We start from the raw sequence: 21,521 nt of genomic DNA, 5'->3' as shown, positions 1-21,521 counted from the left end.
ACCACAACCACTATGGAGCGCTTTATACCAACCACATTCTTTTATATTCAAAAATAATGGTAAAGTGAGATAAAGGTATTTTTATCGACCAAAAAAATTCTGCATCTATTAAATATTATTACTTTTAATTAACGTATATTGTTCATGTTCATGTAAATCCGAAAAAATATAGGTCGTAAAATGTACAAATTACAGAATAACAAACTTATAATTATTTCTTATTTTATTACAAAATATGTAAAAAATTATAAATTATAACAATTTGGATTATCCCTGCTTCTATGGAAGAAATGATTAAACTTATACACATGAAATTTTATGCAATATATCGTCTAGTTTTACCAATCAAATAATGCAACATTTATTTCATGTAAACGACGCTTACTTGTTGAAAGAGCGCATGCGCAACCCCACCCACTGTTCATGACAAATGCAACTTTTACTTCCGGTTGACTTCAGCTTCTGCACAAGGTTTTTTGGGTTTAGCAGTATTCTTGCGTGGTGCTTCTGTTATCCTGCGTCATCCGTAATTTTTCACAGCTGCATTTGCACTTTGCAGTTCTATATCTCCCGGGGATATATTTTGTTTGTCGTATGTCCATCCAGAATCTTAACACATTCGGTAAATATAATATTTTCTATTTTGTAGTACTGATCATATTGTAGAAGATAGTTTTATCAAAATGGCGATGGCGTCTTTTGCTTGCATCATAGTACGCAATTAACATTTCTATCGTTTTCATTTTGAAAGTTGTTTGTTTCAGATGATGATTTATCAGTTAAATGAAAAATTTCTTAGTATTTAACATAATATTTGCTTTCTTTTGCAGACCCCTTTGCAGATGCAATCAAGGGTTCAGATGATGATGTCCAAGACGGTCTCGTGCATATAAGGATCCAGCAACGGAATGGTCGTAAGACCTTAACAACAGTACAAGGACTTTCATCTGAATATGACTTGAAGAAAATAGTGAGAGCATGTAAAAAGGTAACAAAATCATATTTACTATATGATTTTCAATAATTCACTTTTTTGTCAGTGTCAGATACCATGCTAAAAATAGAACTGATGCAAACAACTGTCCAGAGTTAAAATGTAATTGCATACATCATAAACATGTATCTGTAGTATGTGTGAAATTTTTCTAGAAAATTTATTTGACATTATTTTATTATTGTATTTTTTGTTTAAATTTTTTATACAAAATAAGATAGTAGCATATTCTACATATTACATCTGTATTTAATAAATATGATTTTTAAATTCATCTTTTAGTCGCTTTTCACGTACATTATATGAAATAACATTTTAATTTACAAAATTAAAAAAATAATTGTTTTGCAAACGATTATAAATAATACAAAATTGTTTATATATATATTTGCATAAAATTAAAGTTTTTAGTAAGTTTTGCAACATTTAATTATATTTCCCTTATCTTAAATATCTGCTTGCATGTATGCAATGAAAAGTTTCTATCAAGCTGATTTAGATATTACTTCATAATCTCAAATATAAATTTACTTACTAATAAAATATATAATCAAATTAGAATATTCAATTTAATTTATTAATAAAATTAAATTATTTATTAATAAAAAATAAATATTTGAAATAAAATAAGAATAGAGGGCAAAATAATGTTATTTTTAGGAGTTCGCCTGCAATGGGACAGTAATCGAACACCCGGAGTACGGAGAGGTGTTGCAGCTGCAGGGGGACCAGCGAGAAAATATATGCCAGTGGCTAACAAAGTCAGGTCTGGCCAAACCTGACCAACTTAAAGTCCATGGTTTTTAACCAACAAACATCCATGCCACTATCTAAGAACACTCCACCTTCATCAACACCTTATCATCTTAAATTATCTGTATCAGTCACTAATACTTGTTGATACATCGTGAGATATCCTATTATATACACATATATATTTCAATAAAAAATATATAACAGTAACGATATAGGCACAATATTCTAATCAGACATTTGTAAGATTGTAGGAAGCAATATTTTACAGCCTTATGTTAGGTGTAATCCACTAAACTCATCACGTTTTAAAGTAGTAGTGATAACTAATTAGTGATTTGAGAAAATACTTATACAAGGAATAGATACAAATAGCAACGGATGGATCTTCTTTTTGGGATTAGGTAGTATGTATCTCGGCGCTATAGACGTGTTCAGAGAAGAAAGGAGAGGGAGAAAGATATATATATAAAAAAATTATTTTAGACCCTAGATTGGCTTATTGTGTGTAACGCTGAATGCTTTGTTTTGTTTATACAGTAAGGTAACAGGCCTGGTTTTTACATTGTCGTTTCCAAGTTTTGTGCCTTTAATTCCATATTGATTGTATTATTTATTGAAAGGATCATCTTTAATTGTAATGGATTTATTTTGAGGGAGAATTGCCAATTTTTTTCTTTTTTTGAAACAGTATTGACAACATGAAAGCAATTGTTTTAGATAAGAATGTGGCTGTTCTAAATAAATGGTAATTCACCGCTATTTGGACTTTTTCCTATTTCCTTTTCATGTAATTTTAATGCTAAAACAACTTCGAATCATAAAATAAATATTACTTTATAAAATATACATCTTGAAATTAAAAATGAATATAAGAATTACATATTATTTCAGAAATTTCTTTATTAAATTCTTGATAACAGTTTAGATAAGATTACATTGATAAAAATTGAATTACGGTCTTAAATATAATTATGACCGTAATTCAATTAAATATAATTAATTAATGTTATCATTATATTAGAAAATGACTTTTTCTTAATATTTACATTAAGAATTTATCGTATAATACAGAGATTTGAAAATATATTAATAAAAACATAAAAAATTATTATATCAATATCATAGATGGGAAATAATTTATACTTATAGATTGTGTGTTTGTATATAATTAGCTCTGGATGCTTGTACATGTCTATACCTATATATATTTCTTTTTAATTATATGGGCGCGTCAGTGAGTACAATAGTTTTATACATATTAAGTTTAGGTTAAGTTCATATCTGCATATTTAATTAGATATTGGTAATAGAAAATAAGATAATTATAGTTATCTAACAAGACAATTTCTATATAAATCTATAGCTTATATAGTATATTAATATAAAATGATATAGAACTTTTCAAGTAATATTGTAAATGAATTCCTGCAAAATACTTTTAGAGATTTAAATTTACCGGGCAGATGCGAGTCATGGCAATTTAACCACCAGATATCACTATAGTCGAGCTACATACTTACGACCCACAATGCACCGAGCTACGGCATGTGCCTTTCTGTGTCGGCCATTTTGTAGTTTCCTTGAGAAATTGTGTTGAGTTGATTCATCTTCTCGGTAAGAATTTTATAAAATTCTAAAACGGCGCGACTCACATTGATCCAAATGATGTAGAGGATTGAGGGCAGATGCTTATGGCTAACTATTCATAGCTTGAGAACGAGGAATAAGGTTGCGTTTTTTGCGCACAACCGTGTGCGCTCACGGTACTTACACCCGAAGAACGAGCCAGTAAACGAAGCTGCTGAGAACACCTATTGATAAAGGCACATGGAATCTGGGATTGTTTCGGGATGAATGGTGATTTCGGTAACGATATACGATACGCATAAGTGTACTGTCCAAGTGGTTGTCACCATATCTGCGTGCGTGAACGTGTTGGCCCGGCCAACGTCTCGCTCTATATTTGGCTAATCACATCCAACATATTGCATATCTTGCCTTTTCAAAATTTTTACTTTTCATGCCGTAACCTTTCCCAAAGAACTATATCAGAAGGATACAATGTGACGTTTAAGTGTTAATGCTTGACGATTGCACATTGATATTGAACAAGATCAAATCTTAGCATGTGGCACGGTTTGTACGATCAACATTCAATTTTTACTTTCAACAAAATCAGTGAAAAATTTTTTATTAGAATTATGATTTTAAAACATGTTCCACGGTATTTCTCATTTTACATATAGAATCAAAAAGTAATTGTTCGAAAACAGTTGTTTTACGTGAACATCAAGAAATCTGGAGTCTGTTCTCTATTTTTATATTTATCGTTCCTTTATGGTTCGCCGAGATTTCATGTAAATAAATTTTGTATAATTTGAATTCGTCTATATATGTGCATTTAGATTGCACATACACGCCCGCGCGCGCGCGCGCACGCACACACACACACACATCATACACGCGCAGACATGTACACATCATGAACACGAACTATGTGCTATTGAACATAAGCACGCGCGCGCGCATCATACGTGGGACACACATGCACATATACACCCATGTCTATGTATATATGGATTCATGTATGTATGTGTACAAATGTATATGCATATAGGTACTACAAATGTATTACATCAGACTAGTGTATTATGCATATTACATAGTTTTAATCACATTTATGGAAAGTATTTCTCTCTATAACAAAATAATTTAATAGTTAAAATTTTAGTATCACATTTTGCAATTGTGTGGTTTAGGAAAATTATCGAAAATCTTATTTGAAATTGTTTTTTTAAGAAATTGCTGTAATTATTTAATATGATTGCAAAATGACTTGATATGCACATGCTTAATAATGTAAATAAATACTATATCAGCTAATTTTTCAAGTGTAAAAGATCAAAAGGTCACTTTTCAAGGTTATTGATTTGTTTGCTTGTTTATGAAATATGAATCTAGTATTAATTAGGGTATAAAAATAGTAGAAGATATATTTTTCTGGTATTATTGTATTCATATTATAGTTATTTATCTAGTATGATCTGATACAATTTTGTTACTAATGTATTAATTGAATTAATGATATATATTTCATTATGGTTCTTAATTGATACAAATCTATTTTTGGTTTCTTAAAATTAAGATATAATTAAAAGTAATGGTCTTTATAAATAAAGTTAAAATCACTAATTAATTCAATTTTATATTCCATGTTATAATATGTAAGTATATCATGTACTGGACGTTAGTTGTTCTTATAATATATAGCAATATGTTATATATTTTTGTTACTAATTTCATTTTGTATTTTTCATAGGGTACGTGTACATGAATGGGGACATCGGGAAGCTCCCACCAGGGGCGGTCTATCCAGCCACCCCTGAACCTTTGGGTTCTGTTGGGGGTGCAATTGGAAGTACTGCATCCAATCTGGAATATAACATCATGAACGGAGTTCCAAGTGGAAATGAATTAATGTTGGAAGCAGCTGTTGGTAATTTGGAACCTACATTGCAACACGCTATTGGTATAGGGGGTGCAGCAGGTTACGGTCCAGTGGATGTTGCTCCCTTAGGTGATGTGCCAAATCAACCTGCTCCAATGGGTGACATATCAGCCCCTGGTATACCGTTGGAACAACTTAAACAAATGCTCTCTTCACAACTTGAATATTATTTCTCCAGGTAAGCTCTTAATCTCATGAAACTTATTATAACATTGTATAGAATTCTATTGATTACTACTAATTTAGTGACATATTATAATTATAATATGATTTTAGTTTTTTGCAAACTTTTATAAACAATATAGAATTATCACGTAATCTTTATATTATATCTCCTTTTTTATTACGTATATTTATTTTTTATCTGTACAAAGTATTTTAAAATTTGATTACAATTCAAATTTTAAAATAAAAGAATATAAGAATAAAGAATTAGTAGAGAATAAAAGAACAAAAGAATAACATTAGAGGACACTAATGAGTAATGTTTGAGTTATAGTTATTACTTTTCTTATTTTTTTTATTTATTTATTATACAACAATAGTACAAGATCTATTATATTTTGTTTTATCAGTCAACAACAGTTAATAACGTATACAATGAACATCAATTATTATAGAACATTCAACAATATATATATCATTTGTATTCAGTAAATATATATTCTATTGTATTTTATTGTCTTTCTAGAGAAAACTTAGCTAATGATACATATTTATTATCACAAATGGATAATGATCAATATGTACCAATATGGACAGTAGCAAATTTCAACCAAGTGAAAAAATTGACAAAAGATATAAAACTTATAACGGAAGTTCTAAGAGAATCTCCAAATGTACAAGTTGATGAAGAAGGGCAGAAAGTAAGACCTAACCACAAACGATGTATTGTAATTCTTCGTGAAATACCAGATAATACGCCATTGGAAGATGTAAAGGTGAAACAGATATACATATTATTTTTTTTGTTATGTATGGAAAACAAACATTGATATAACATTTGATTACCTACAGGTGTTCCTTTCTAATCACAGATCATCAATGAAATAATGTTTTTGATTCCAGAATTTATTCTCTGGGGAAGGATGTCCAAGGTTTATTTCATGTGAATTTGCCCATAATAGTTCTTGGTACGTAACTTTTGAATCTGATGAAGATGCTCAAAAGGCCTACAGGTTTTTACGTGAGGAAGTTCGGGAATTTCAGGTACTATTCAATAAAGAAATAATTTATTTTTAATTTAATAAAAATTATAAAAGGCATTAAAACATATTACATAATCATACAAAATTGTAGTTATCCATTACTTGTGTCTATATAGCTTCATTTTATGTTTCAATAAATTCCAGTATATATTATATAATATATAATTAATAATATAAATCGAATTAAAGAAAAATATTTTCAAGATGTTATTTTAGTTTGGAACAATTAATAATTATAATGATTATTTGCTTGTATTAATTGCTTATAAACAAAATACGTTAGAAATATATGTAAGTTCTATTCAAAATTCTTTTGTTTTATAATATTTAATGTTAATATTATTATGTATAATGTAGGGAAAGCCCATAATGGCTAGAATCAAAGCTAAACCAATGAATAGGCTACCAATCCCGGCAGTTGCTAGTGTGGGTGGTATTAAAAATGGTTATAGAACAACACCACCACCACCGCCTGTTTATGATCCAAATAGCTATACAGCTGGACAGCAACGCTTCCTTTATACAAATGGTACTACTATGCCACAAACTACAATGCCGCCATATGCCAATCAGGTTCATGTATATGTAAGTAGACAATATTTTATAAAAAATTCCAAGTTATATAATTAGATATATTTAAAAAATAATTCACTTATATTTTGAATATATCGTCATTTGCATTTTAATATTCACATATATTAATATATATGTTCCTCTTTTTTTAGTCTTCAATTAAATATTGCTTAATAGTACTTAAGTATTATTGAATATTAAAGCGTTCTTATGTTTAAATATTTCAAACTGCATTAGGTATTTAGATTTGAATAATTTTGTATACTCTTTGTAGCATCAACCATTTTATCCTCCTGGAATGATGCCTTGGGGACCTGCGAGTCCCGCTTACTTTGATATGTCAGGTGTTTTTATGAATGGTATTACACCACATAACACGTTTAAACCTCATAACAGATACAATCCTCGTCACAGGTATTGACATTAATAATTATTTTTAACAACGTAAATGTGATAGTGTTTTAAAAAAATAATTTCTTTATAAGTAATATTTACAAAAAATTATTTTATTTATATATATATATATATATGTATATATATATATATATATATATATATACACACACATATATACATGTGATGCAGAAATAAACAAAGAAATGGATCTGAAAGGCCAGGCTTAATGGATGGTGGCGGTAATATGGTGCCAATGGGACGTACTTCACATCCGCCTATAAGTGGGGCACCAATATCTTTAGGAGCAACAGTTCCGACTTTTACTTCGAGCTTGCCTACGGTGAAGCCAACTTCTTCTTCCTACCAGACCGGCACAAAGTTCCATTCCTCACATACAACTGTAGCAACTGGAGAGGCCCATTATAATAGCAATCATCCAAAAGGATCCCAAGAAAATGACGCGCAAATTCTGGATTCTGGGGTACAATTTCCGCGTCACCGTATGCATCGTAGGACCAAAGACCAAGAGTCATTATCAAAGGCTAATAGTAGCCCTTTACCGTCAATCAGAGAATCTACCCCGGCCAGTAATAATAACACACAATGCAACCGAGGGGTACAATTCGATTTGGAAGCTTCTGCTTTCCCTCCTCTTCCTGGCCTAGATGCTGATCTTGCAAAATCCCATAATGCTTCAGTAGAAACTGTTGGTACAGATTGTACGCAATCGCAGAATAGGCTTTCAGATGTAGTTAAAGGTACTGCAAAATTGAAAAGCGTCAAAGAAAAAGAACCTACAGGAACTTCACAACAATACCATCAACAACCAACAAGTAACAGCAGTAGGTCTGCAAGTCCAGGGTCAAGTGCTGGTGGTCATGCTGGTTTGCTAGAAGCTCCAACTGGTTCTAGCAGTACATCAACAACTACTTCCGTTGCATCTACAAATGTCAGCTCTAATGCTTCTGCTAGCAACAATGACTCCACAGACATCGCTCTCAGCACCATCACTCTCACTCCCCCGTCATCTCCTGATAAGTGAGTGTGCTTTCTTCTTATACACACATATGTACAACGTACATATACAGACACACACATACGTAATTATGTACATAAGTACATTTAACATGCATAGATACATACATTTATGTATTTGTATATGTATGACACATGTATAAAATACATAATACATATATATGCTTGTATATGTGCATACATAATCTGTGTATGTGCATGTGTGTAATAGAAGATATATTCTTCATTTATTGTAAAAGCAGGTAGTTGTTTAATTACATTTCTAAAGTATTGCTTATTATAAATTATTGTTAAAGTTCTTTAATATCTTTTAATGATACATTGCATATATTATGTATATATGTATAGATATACACACAGATATATACATACATATAAACATGCGCACACATACACACATATACATCAGAATGACTTATATACAGGCAGTCACATAGAGCCTGAAAAGATTGCTAAGCTGTGTTTGATAGTGTTGGCTGCATTATATGCGTGCTATGCTCTGTATGGTGGATGTGTATTAGTGAAAGTTATATAGTCCACCTATATTTTCATATCACCTATATAAGAAGGAAAGGGAAAGTAGCTCTGTTCATGGTAGTTCATACTTTCAGTATAAGTTATATTCTGTTAATATGATACTGTAATAATGTTGAAGTTTCTGCTTATTTACTAATTCATAAATAGAATGGATAAAAGTAGTAAATTAATTACTCTGACAAAATAAGTAAGAATAATAAATACTAAAATATATATTTTATTTTTGGGAACTGACTTTATATTATGTTAATAATAAGTAGTCCATGTATTATATTTTAATTTGTCAATAATTAATAAAAGATACCAAAATATTTTGCAATTATTGTATTTTATTTTTAGCGATGTCTTATGAAATTTCTTAACAAACAAAAACAATTGCAGCTAATTGTTTTTTAATTTCCTCAAAAGTAAATTTACCTTTAGTGTTATTAGCATATGCCCACACATAACAATTTTGAAATTATGTAAAAAGTTTGTTTATTGTGCTATAATTTTTAAACTTTCCCTTTCTTAATTATGTTATACTCGTACATAGAGCAGTAAGGAGTAGGTGTATTTTTCCTGAATTTACCATTATTTTACTCTCTATGGTGGTTAATTTTGTAGATGTGCTCAGTTATCCCAATTTGCCATTTATTTCTATTCATTACCACATCTTTTTCTCCATCGAGTGATAAGTTGTTTAATATTGTTTGGAATGCCTCGCTAGTATGGTTCTTTTTCAAATAAGAGCTGGTGCTCCACTCGATGAAAAAGTAAACTTTAATTTTAAAGCATAAAATGCTCAAAATCGAGGTATTCATTTGATACTAGGTAGTCAGAAGTTTTACCAGTCTTCTATGGTGATTAAATACGACACAATATTGCAATGCGTATGTATGCAAGAATGTATGCAGTAATCTGTGGTAGCACAATTTATATTTCTTGCCTGTATTACTGCGGCAAATGAACAATACATATGAACTATTATATTATTCAGGGTTCTTTAATACATGAGTTTGTTATTATTTTATTATTATTATTATCATTATTTTATTATTATTATTAATATTAATATTATTATCATTATTATTATTTTACCACTTTCATCATCTTCATTGATATCATCATTTTCACTATTATCATTACCTGTACCATTATTGATAGCACCATTGTCACTATAAACATCTTTGTTCTTATTACTAATATTATTATTACTGCTACTATTAATACTGCTAATGTAACTTCTAATACTATTATTATTTTTTGCTCTGTGACTATTAAAGTTATAATTATTAATATCAATATCATTTTTAGTAAATCATTTCTTTGGTATCCGTCACTATTATCATTTTCTCTATATCTTTTTTCTCTTCTTATTTTATAATCATAATTCATTATTATGATTATTTTTCTAATATCATAACAATTATCATTGTTATCAATGATTACTGTTGATATTGCTATTAGTCATGTAATATTTTTTTTCCGTAGTACTATCTTCCCTATAACTATTATCACTGTTATTAATATTATCATTGTCATTGTTATTGCTATTATCATTACTGCTATTGTTATTAATATTGGTACCACTTCCTTATTTATTATTATTATTATCAAAATTGTCTCTCCTCTCTCTCATGGTGTTTATCGTCACTGTTATGAAATTACCAGTATCATTGCCATTATTATGATGAACATTGTTATTATCACTCATTATTATTACTATTATTATTATTCATTACTATTACTACTACTACTACTACTACTATTTCTACTGCTACTGCAACTCTATTACTATTACTACTACTGCTGCTGCTACCATTACTACTACTATTGCTACTACTACTGCTACTACTATTATTTCTATTACTGCTCTTTTACTGTTACTATTACTATTACTACTACCACTACTCCCATTACTACTACTATTACTATTACAACAACTATTACTACTACTACCGCTACTGTTACTACCACTACTACTACTACTACTACTACTACTACTACTACTACTATTACTACTACTACTACTACTACTACTACTATTACTACTACTACTACTATTACTACTACTACTACTACTACTACTACTACTACTACTACTATTACTACTACTACTACTACTACTACTACTACTACTACTACTACTACTACTACTACTACTACTACTACTACTACTACTACTATTATTATTATTATTATTATTATTATTATTATTATTATTATTATTATTATTATCCATTATTATAATATTATGTTATGTTATACTGTATTAGTATATTATATTATATTATATTACAATTATTAATTGTTCATTTTCAAGTTATTCTTAAAGACATTTCAATTAAATTCTTAATTTTTAAAATAAAGTTAAGCTGTAATATTCGGCACATGAGAATATAATAAAACGCATGGTTCATTATTAATGGATGACTATAGATTCATTGTCAGTGAAAGTAAATAAATGATGTGTATACTGGTTTGTTAAATAAGTGTTGCAATCTTGCAAGACCCATTCCCTTAACTATGTAGTAATAATATTTTTCTTTATTTCCCCCTTTTTTTTATTTTTTCTTTTTTTTGAATGAAATGTATATAATAGTGGCTGTCTTATATTCGTGCATGGTATTTTAAGGTGCACAGTTGTAATTATTTAATATGTATTGAATATATATCTATTATACTTATATATATGCACGTTCAGGTTTAGTCCTTTATTATTGAAATGCACCGCTGACAGATCTGTAAAGACTGACGATTCAAACATGGTGAATGGAGTGGACGAGGCTGTTTCAAATGCACACACAGTGGAAGATTCTGAACAAGTATCTAGGTGTGAATGTAATATCCCTACTGCCTCACAAAATTCCCAGTCACAAGTGGGAGGAACTTCTACTTTCCCTGTAGTAAGTATATCCTTTTCTTATATATAATTTGTACTCCTCCTTTTACAATATTAACTTTATGTTAATATATTCATATAGTATTACGTTTGGAAAAATAATAATGAAAGCCTAAAAATTATAAAAATGTCTTAGTAAAGTTATTTAGAAAAATATTATTATTTAAATATTTAATAATGTAATGCAACATTGATATATACATATTACATCATAAAAAATCTGGCTATAACTAATGAACGTTTTAATGAATGAAATAGATTTTATGGAAAGTACTAGTATTATCTTATTTATTATAAATTTTGTAATAATTTTGATATTAATATAACTTACAAAATTTTTTTTTATATGATTACAAACAAGATAAGATTTAATAAAAATTAACTTTTAAAGCTACATTATAAATGTTATTAATTATAAATTTTATAAATAGGAATGTTTTTTAATAAATAACTTTTAAACATCTTATTAATTGTATTTGCTACATTAATGCTTTTTATTATAGGATCTTACAAGACCGAGTTATGCTCAAGTAGCACAACACTGTCGCGAATTACCTTGTACAAAACATAAGACAGATGAAAGGGATGGAAATGTGTAAATCAATATGTGAGTAAACTTATTTTTTTTATGTTATTAGTTATCTATAATGTTTGTTTACATATACATACACACAAATTTAATTAAGATTTTAAATAACATGTATAGTTAAAGATGTAGTAAAGGAAGTACCTTTGCAGATACTACCGCAGTGAATTTCAATATTTAGCTGTTATTCTTCATCTGGATTATATGGATTATGTACCACTGCTTTTATCCTATACTGGATATAGTGGGTATGAAGAAAACTTTTTACATTGTACAGTGACTTCGCCTACAATGAATGTGGTATCAATTAACTATCATACAAAAATTGTTTGAAGAAACTCTAATTCGCTGCATATTTAAAAAAAAAAATACGTTTGCTGGCAGGATAATACATTGTGTAGAAGAGTATTGTTAATGCTTTGGTTCTGTGATTTTGGAGGTACATATTTGTTAGCTTGTAAAAATGTTAAACTAAGGTATTAATCTTTTAATTCCTTTCTCCTCTCCCCTTTCATAGCACAGGGCCGTAACTGGGAAATGTTTATCTTTGTGCCAAACCTTGCTATGTGCGTACAGCTTAATGAATGTTCAGAGTGCAACGAAACTTATTCAGTAAATACAGAATTCTGATTAAAAAAACGAAAAAAAGAATGTAACTTTTAAAGCAGATAAATCATAAGGATGCTTGATTTGAAAAAATTAATTTGTTTTCTTGTAATTTTCTATATTTCATTTACATTATTTATAGATAAGATCTGCATTTTTCCAGAATATTAATGACAATGACAGATGACGTTAAAATATAAATAATTAATATACAAATGAAATTTTTACCGTATCATCCGAGTTTTTGAAAATTTTGGGAAGCATTTGGAAAGTGTTTAAAAATTCAAAATGTTATTGGTGAGATATAAGGTATCTGTGGTCTCACTATCATTGCTTACAGTGATATGTATTAAATCATTCTAATGAGAAAAACATAAAAACCAATAAAATTTATTAAAACTGTTAAATCTATCGTAAGATCATACTAGTAAAGCTTTATTCTATTGTAATTATTATTAAAAAAATATAAAACACTTTATAATTATTTTTTAAGTAACAAAGTCCGTTTAAACTAGAATTGTATGGTTTTGTATACGAACTAAAAGTTGACGCTGGTTTGTTATATTTTCATTATTATGTTTTTATACGTGCTTAATAATTAATATTTTTAAAAACAAATTATTATTAATAAAAAACACTTAATCTTTCATATTTATGCAGAATATTATAAAATGCTAAAAAATTACTTGTCTTACGATACTGTAACCGTTATATTATAAGACAGAAATACAAATTCGGTATATTTATTGGTAAAATTATCAATAGTTTCTAAGACATAATACACGTACAAGGAAAGAAAATAATATAACACAAGAAAATTAAATTAGAACATTAGTATATTTCTCTTTTTCTCCTTCTTTGACTTTAGAAAATATAACATTCCATGTTGCCTCAGGTACATTCTAGTCTCTACTAGAAGCTTTAAAATTTTTATTCCGAGTAAATCAGAAATAATAATAAGTTATCTACTGTTACTAATATTCTGGAAATAATATTAAATAGATTTTAGTTTTGTATTCATCTCAAATGGAAAAAAATTGTTATGACATGTTTAGGCACCTATTTACGGCACTGACTTTTCTTTTTAATATTACCGTTACATGAGATAACATACAATTTAGAATTATGCTTTGGCAAGTAATATAAGAGTTGTCAAAACCATGGTTTTTGAGCACACGTTTAAGTGCCTCAAAATGTTGTGTATATTACAGGAGCTTGGCTTTAGATGTTATATAATTACATGTACCTATACATTATAGTGAATAACGCATATGATATATTTGTTACTGATATGCGTACAAAAATTGAAATAATGAATATTAAAGGAAAACCAATCTCCTGAACTATAAAACAATTACCAACATGTATAATTATACTTTACATTTATAATACTGCCTTTTAATTTTTTATATCTGAATAGTCGCAATGTTGGATATACAGAAAAATTTATTGTCAACTGTAAATTCATCAAGATATTAATTGTTTCAGTTTAAATCGTGGTGCTGTAAACACTTTGCTTTAGTCTCAGTCTTGTAGCACAACTTATATTAATTGTATCTCAATGATACCTTCAACATTTAATGTAATTCAGTTGATTACATCAAGAAACAAGTACGGTATATTTAATACACACATATAAATATCTTTTCATTAGTAAATTCACTAATTCGCAGATTAATATTCACGAAGTGATTTTTACTTTTATTTAATGTAAATATGTCATATTGTTTCTTTTTTCATTTACTTTTTTCTGTTTTCATTTTTATTTTTGTTTTGACAGAGCATGATATAAATAAGGGAAATATACACTAAATTTGGCTATTTAAAAGAAAAATGAAACTGATTTTGATTGCAAAACATTCTTATTAGTTTTCTTTTAACTTATACCATGTAATATCTCAATATACATGCAGCAGTACATCAATATCAATTTTTAGTTACATCAGTTAATAATAAAGTTTATTTTCTGCAGTTATATAAAAGATAAATCGTTTCATCAACAGTACGTCGCGTGCACAGTATTTTTATTCCAAATAAGATTGATATTGTTTAATGTTATATGTATTTTAATATCTTACTATCGAATAAAAATAAAAGAGGAATAATTAATAGTTAAATGGTATAGTAATTCGTCAATTAATTTGCTTAGTTTATATATAATGTATATTAGCGTGAATTTACTGATAAAAAGATTAATATAAATACAAAAGATATACACACTTATATATAAATAAATAAATAAATAAATATATGTATATATATGTATATGTATATATATGTTTATATATATACATACATATATGTGTATATATATATATATATATATATATAAAATTGGATAAGCATTAACATTTCTTGATAATGGAGTTTTAGAAAACATAAACAATGTTAAAGTGATTTGTCTTACTTTATGCGTTACCCCATAAATTATGTATAGCTAATTATGTGTATGCTTTGAATATTCGTTTTAATTATCGCTACGGATTATATGTAAAAAAATTTGAAAGTTGATTCCTCTCTATACATTGTCTTTACTAAATGTATGGAATTTAATGTAAGAAATGCTAAACTGTTGGTATATATTATATACCTGTATAATATAAAGTGAGAAATAGACGCACCAATACCTTGGATCGTAATGATCGCTTATTCTGTCAACAATAACAAATCGTAGAGTTACGTAAAACAATTATTTTGTAAAATCAAATGCACAAGGTGGGACATTTTAAGCTTCACATAAGAAGGACTGGTATAGAAAAAGCTTTTATGCTGGCACTGTAATTAAGAAATAAGGTATATAATGATTTCAAGTTAATATCGTTTGAATGGTCCAGGGTAAGGGTGGCATACTGGAATAAAATTGTGATTGGAATGTATGGAAAAAAGGTATATTAGAACTCAGTTCTTTTTTTAATAAGCTCGTCACAAAATCGTGGCTGATAAACTTACGTTAACTCATCCATCAAAATAAACTGTGATTAGATTGAAGTCCAACAGAAATACAATGTATAATGTACTCCGTTTCATAGGCTACAGGCCTAGAAAGTCTGATTTTTTAACTATGAAAACTTGTGTATTATAATATGATCTATGACGTTTGTTTATTACTATGTAAAGTGACAAATTTCAAAATTAAACATTAATTACTGTTATTGGTTTTACTTTTACTTTAAAATCTCACATTACTTTACATGTATTTTATTTGTTAAACATTGTATAGACACAGTTTAGATGAACTATGGCCTAGAGTTATGAATAAGATAGAGGAAACTGAGATATTCCAGTAAATATGGTGGCAACTACTTCTGCATGTAATTTTATTCAGGGCATAAGGAAACTGCCACTATCTTTGAAACAAGAGACTGACAGTATCTTTACTCAAGATGCAGATTTGATTAAAATTACGTGATCTCTTAAATATTGTTTTACAAAAGACAACAATTATTTGTCACAATACACAAAGCTGAAATGAAACGCTTTGTACGTTATAAGGAATCAAATTATATTATATCATTATATGTATTTAATATTACTTATTGATTAAATAATTGAGATATATCAATCATTATCTTACTATGAACATACTTCAAAATTAAGCGAATAGTAGTTACATGATTTGAAAATTACAAAATATCATACATATTTTGCTGGGTGCATAACTGAATGTGAGAAAATTGCAAAAAATAAGTTTGAGTCATTGTTAATATTTGCTGGAAAGCAGGATTTGAAAATTATTATTTTTACGAAATATGACATCGATGATAGTTTATGATGTACAATCACATTGCGTAATTACATAAAACTTTATTGTCTTCCTTCATTATCTTATATTAATATTTCCTATATTATATATATTGATAGCAATTAACGTCAATTATATTAGGTTTCCGTTTTCATTATTTAAGATATGTTTGTAGTAGAATATAGAATATAACAACATTTATTTTGTCTAAGAATATAATTCCTGATATGTAAAAATTATATGTATATTTTGTAGTATTTATTCATTTTGCATTTAATTGTTTTATGTTGTTTTCACAAGATTCTTTAAAACAGAGGAATTAGAAAATTTTAACGTGACTGTTTAATAAGAATAAGTGAATTGTACTTTTCCTAGAATTTAAGTTTTCATTTTGATCAAAATGCGAATAATGGATAAACTTTGACTACCTTAAATGTCTTTATTATCCTGTGAAATATAAATAGACTTTATTTACAAGATTTGTACGAGCGGGTTCATGATATATCACTAATAATTAATAAAAATGTAGGAATTTTAAGGATTTCATAATCCAACTCTATATTCTTTTAAAGGGCATACTATACTTTTTATTTCTAATAAAATAACGGATATTTGACTTTTAAAAAAAGAATAAAACGAGTCTTATATTATTGGAAATATTGGAAGTAGTGTTTGTTTGCATCAACATTGAAATTATGAAATTGCAAAACTCATACATTTGATTGTAATACATATTGCAATGAGTCTTTTCTTTATACTTGAGCTGTCTGGGTTGATCATTATATGTGGGTAGTTTCAACCTACAAAGAACTATAGGAGTAGTAAGAAAAGTAAATAGTACAGAATAATAAGAAGTGTAAATAACAACTGACATTAAATCTGTTTGAGATTTTCTTCTATTAATATTCATGAATCTTCCAGATCGAGAACAATTCATGGAATCACATTGAATTATGAACCATCTCTGTATCCTGAAAATCCAATAACGTTAGAAGATGCGAAATAAATATTAATCATTGTTATATGTGTTATAATCAATTTAAAAATTTCAACAAGTATAAGGGCTTTAATAATTCGACTACTTTAATATTACGTCGATGCAAAGGAACATCATTTCTAATATAAACGTGATATAAAACTCCTTTCATCTCTTTATTTATTCTCGAATGAACTTGTATTAAAGATCCTTAAAATCGTTTGAATTCGCTATTTTTTTAAGTATAAAAAAGTATAGTGTATACTGTTGAAAAAAGATAGAAGTAACTTTGAAATCTCTAAAAGTCTTCTACTTCAAAAAAAAATTAATATTGGTATGTTATGACTCTCTTAATATCATATAATTTTTATAAATAAAGTTTCCTCATACTTTTCAAAATAGAGATAACGTTAAATAACCAAAGTTATTAATCACCATGTATATTAAAAATAATTATTTACAGATATTAAACTCAGACACATTCTTGAAGGAAGATACAATTATTTTGTTCTTGAAACAATGATCTAAGAAATAGAAAGTAATTTACATCATATACATTGTGCTGAATATGTTACATTAAAACGTTTCAAGTTGAAGCTTTTAAATAATGCTGCATTTTTTATCGCACATTTACGACGTCAATGACTTTCTTAATGATTTCAAAGAAAGTATAGAAAAACAATAATACGATAATACGACGAAAATTTTCTTAAAATATTTGTAACTACTATAATGACCACTTTTACAAATGACTAAAGGATGTTACGATTAAATACAAGTGAAATAACATAATGAATTAAATATTTAGTGTTTGGAATATTAGCGATGCGTAAGAATACATCACAATATACATATTAAAATCATATTAAAATACGAACAAATACTTTGTTACATACTACTTATAAATTAATTTGGTAAACATTCCTGAACAAGATCTTCGTTTGTCAGTACTTTACAGATAACATATTATGTATGATGAGAAAATTACAATTTGTAAATAAGATTTATTTATCATACTAGGCACTGGACTACAATATCTAAAGTAATTAAATTAACAAATTTCTTAGAAAGTGTATGCAAATATTTTGTGCTAATGTATTTTTATTGGTATATTATAAATATTTAATTTTCTTGCATATGTGGCACGACTTGTATAACGAGGAAGTCTACATGCGAAATTTTTATAATTAATATCGCACATTATATGTGCCTTTATATGTAAACTCGTATACAGAGCCATTCTACAATAAGAAATCAAATTTGTTTAAATTTAAACAGAAAATATTACAATAAATGTAATTTGATTTGAGCAAACGTTAGAATATGGTAATATAAAATCGAAACAGAAATCGTTTCTTATACACCTTAATACCTATTGATTGTTGGTCAGGATTTCTGATGTGCTTCGTGCAATTTCAGTATACAGAATTACACATGCAATACTTTTAATAAAGCGTTGGGATTTATATATTCTATGCATACAACAATACTTATCTTTCAAGTGGAAAATTTGCATTGCAACAAAGATCGTGTTAAGTATTACTCGAATTATACGCAAAAATTTTATATATTTACGATATATTTTATAGTAACGGAATTAATTTATACATTTGGGTCCAAATTGTTTATAACATTTCTTCTAAAGATACGAGTGATACAATTTAAACATTTTTTTTTTTTTTTTAGTAACGCTGGCCGTTTAATTAGATGAATAAACTTTAATTGAAAAATTTAAGAGTTAATTTAATAATTATTTTTCAATTATTTAGGAACAACATCAAAAAATAATGCGATGATACTATCATTTGGCTCATTGATTTGTATCGCCCAATTATAAATTTATTAAGTTATAATTAAAATATCGATATTTTCTTGTCATTGTCAAATCGCAAAATAATGGAAATGTTCTTGTTAATTACACCGTTGCTCCTGTAATACCTATAATACGTCCTAATACCATCACTTATATTGCGGACGAACTCGTTGTACGTTCAGTGTCTTTTTACATATATTCATATGTATGTAAAAGTCCCAATTGATCCTATTATATTTATCAATATCTTCCAATTTCCACATGAAAGGATTTCGCACTATACAAAATAATCTGTCGAACAGCTCTTATATTCCCTGCCGATTGAAACAAAGGATGATATAAAAGAAGTGTGAAACTTAATTGAATGTTGGCTTATTATACGTAAATACAAAATAAGCCAAATTTAAATTGAGTATTTACGTATACATACATACCTACAAACATATATAATTTAGCATTAGTGTGCTTAATTTAAAGTGCATAATTTTTAAAAGTACATGTATATTTTTATAAATTTCGGTATTGATGCGATGGTTTGCTATATAAATAAGTAAATAAATATATAGATATATATATATAATATAAATATATATATACAACAATGTATAGAAGATATGTAAGAATATATGACAAAAATGGTATCCATACGCGCATATAATTGTATCTTATAAAGGAAAATATAGAAAAGAAGACAGGAAGTTAGGATACAACTTATATTAGCTTTAAATATTATCTCGTGGCGCAATGTATAAAACAAAATTCAATTACATACATATATAATTTTATGTTTAACGTGTGAAGTTTTCACTATATCTGTAACCGCATATATATTTGTATATAATAGGTTTCTTTGTTGCGTCCATTATATGTTTAGAAATTACTTTGTACATAATATAAATAAACAATAAATGAATAAATAAAGACATAAAAAACTTTGAAAAGTAAGCATTTATATAGTACGTGTATATATATATTAGGATTTACTAATACCAACGTATGTAAATTATATTTATTTTCTAACAACTAAAATTTGATATTACCTTCTAATGCTTCTACTATTTTTCAACAATTTTTATATTTTATGTATTTATCATTTGAATTTATGTGTACTTCATATAAGCGATAAAGAATAAAATAATTAACAGTTTTAAGTAAAGCAATAATTCGATTTTAATATTATGGTAGCTTTTAAAACTTTTATGAATCAAATGAGTAAAATCTTGGAGAATGCAAATATTTAAAAAGTGTTAACATTTCTAAATTAAATATAAGTTGCTCCTTATCTTGAAATTGAATTGTAAAAATAATAAATATATTTTAATAAATACCAATAATTTTGTCATTTACTTATACTTGTTATTTCTAAAAACTTAATTTTTAATAGAAATTTTAAGCTATTTCATGTACCATAATTGATATTGAAATATTTGTAGATATTTAATGGTGATGGAATAAAATGAATGTAAAATTGAATCAGATTGAATGGAATCTGACCAATAACTGTCGTGTTTCAAGTAATCTTGACTTTGAGAATATAAAGTTATATTCTACATATATATTTACCTGAATATTATTAATGTAAATAATTCCGTAGCATTGTGTAATTATTGAATAGTCGAAAAAGACTATTATATATTGTATTTCTTGTCATTTATAACACATAAACATAACCTATAATAATAATAAAGATATATCTATATAACTGACAGCATTAGATATTTTTTATAATAAAAAAATAGTAAATAAATGTTAGTGATGGTCCTGGAAAAAGATTATACTATTATTGTTATACTTTAAGTACAATGATAGTTGTGTAATAAAATATCCAAAAAAAATTATAATACTTATATATACTATATATTATAATATATTTCTAATGGTTTGTTTAAGATTTACAGAATGAACGG

At 27.3% G+C, this 21,521-nt stretch overlaps 2 protein-coding genes and 1 long non-coding RNA gene across 10 annotated transcripts; 2 read left to right on the top strand and 1 right to left on the bottom strand.

The window, feature by feature from the left end:
• Window positions 1-445: 445 nt before the first annotated feature.
• On the top strand, window positions 446-2,509 carry LOC105666047 (eukaryotic translation initiation factor eIF1). Its single transcript, XM_012311762.2, has 3 exons — window positions 446-622; window positions 831-988; window positions 1,655-2,509. The coding sequence occupies exons 1-3, from the start codon at window positions 595-597 to the stop codon at window positions 1,799-1,801; spliced, it is 333 nt and encodes a 110-aa protein (XP_012167152.1). The 5' UTR covers window positions 446-594; the 3' UTR covers window positions 1,802-2,509.
• Window positions 2,510-3,241: 732 nt separating this feature from the next.
• LOC100652124 (la-related protein Larp4B) lies at window positions 3,242-16,235 on the top strand. Of its 8 annotated transcripts, none has more exons than XM_048408891.1 (11): window positions 3,255-3,364; window positions 3,460-3,616; window positions 5,070-5,436; window positions 5,950-6,199; window positions 6,327-6,467; window positions 6,824-7,051; window positions 7,314-7,453; window positions 7,625-8,473; window positions 11,694-11,895; window positions 12,395-12,498; window positions 12,630-16,235. In XM_048408891.1, exons 2-10 carry the CDS (start codon window positions 3,601-3,603, stop codon window positions 12,488-12,490), a joined length of 2,289 nt encoding a protein of 762 aa, XP_048264848.1. In that variant the 5' UTR covers window positions 3,255-3,364; window positions 3,460-3,600; the 3' UTR covers window positions 12,491-12,498; window positions 12,630-16,235. The 8 variants fall into 8 exon arrangements, 7 of the variants coding, with proteins under 7 accessions (XP_048264851.1, XP_048264848.1, XP_048264850.1 ...); XR_007225197.1 differs by having other exon boundaries at window positions 3,287-3,616; window positions 12,630-12,916; window positions 12,995-16,235; XM_048408894.1 differs by lacking the exon at window positions 3,460-3,616 and having other exon boundaries at window positions 3,242-3,364.
• Window positions 16,236-18,585: 2,350 nt separating this feature from the next.
• LOC125385674 lies at window positions 18,586-21,510 on the bottom strand. The gene is made up of 2 exons (XR_007225198.1): window positions 21,178-21,510; window positions 18,586-19,928 (listed from the first exon to the last, which is right to left on the bottom strand). It is a non-coding gene; the product is annotated as an uncharacterized LOC125385674 (long non-coding RNA).
• Between the last annotated feature and the right edge of the window lie 11 nt (window positions 21,511-21,521).

This window comes from Bombus terrestris, chromosome 9 (assembly GCF_910591885.1).
Source record: "Bombus terrestris chromosome 9, iyBomTerr1.2, whole genome shotgun sequence".
In the NCBI taxonomy this organism is placed as follows: Eukaryota; Metazoa; Arthropoda; class Insecta; order Hymenoptera; family Apidae; genus Bombus; species Bombus terrestris.
Note: the sequence above shows the minus strand (reverse complement) of the source record. Positions and strands in the feature narration are given on the sequence as shown.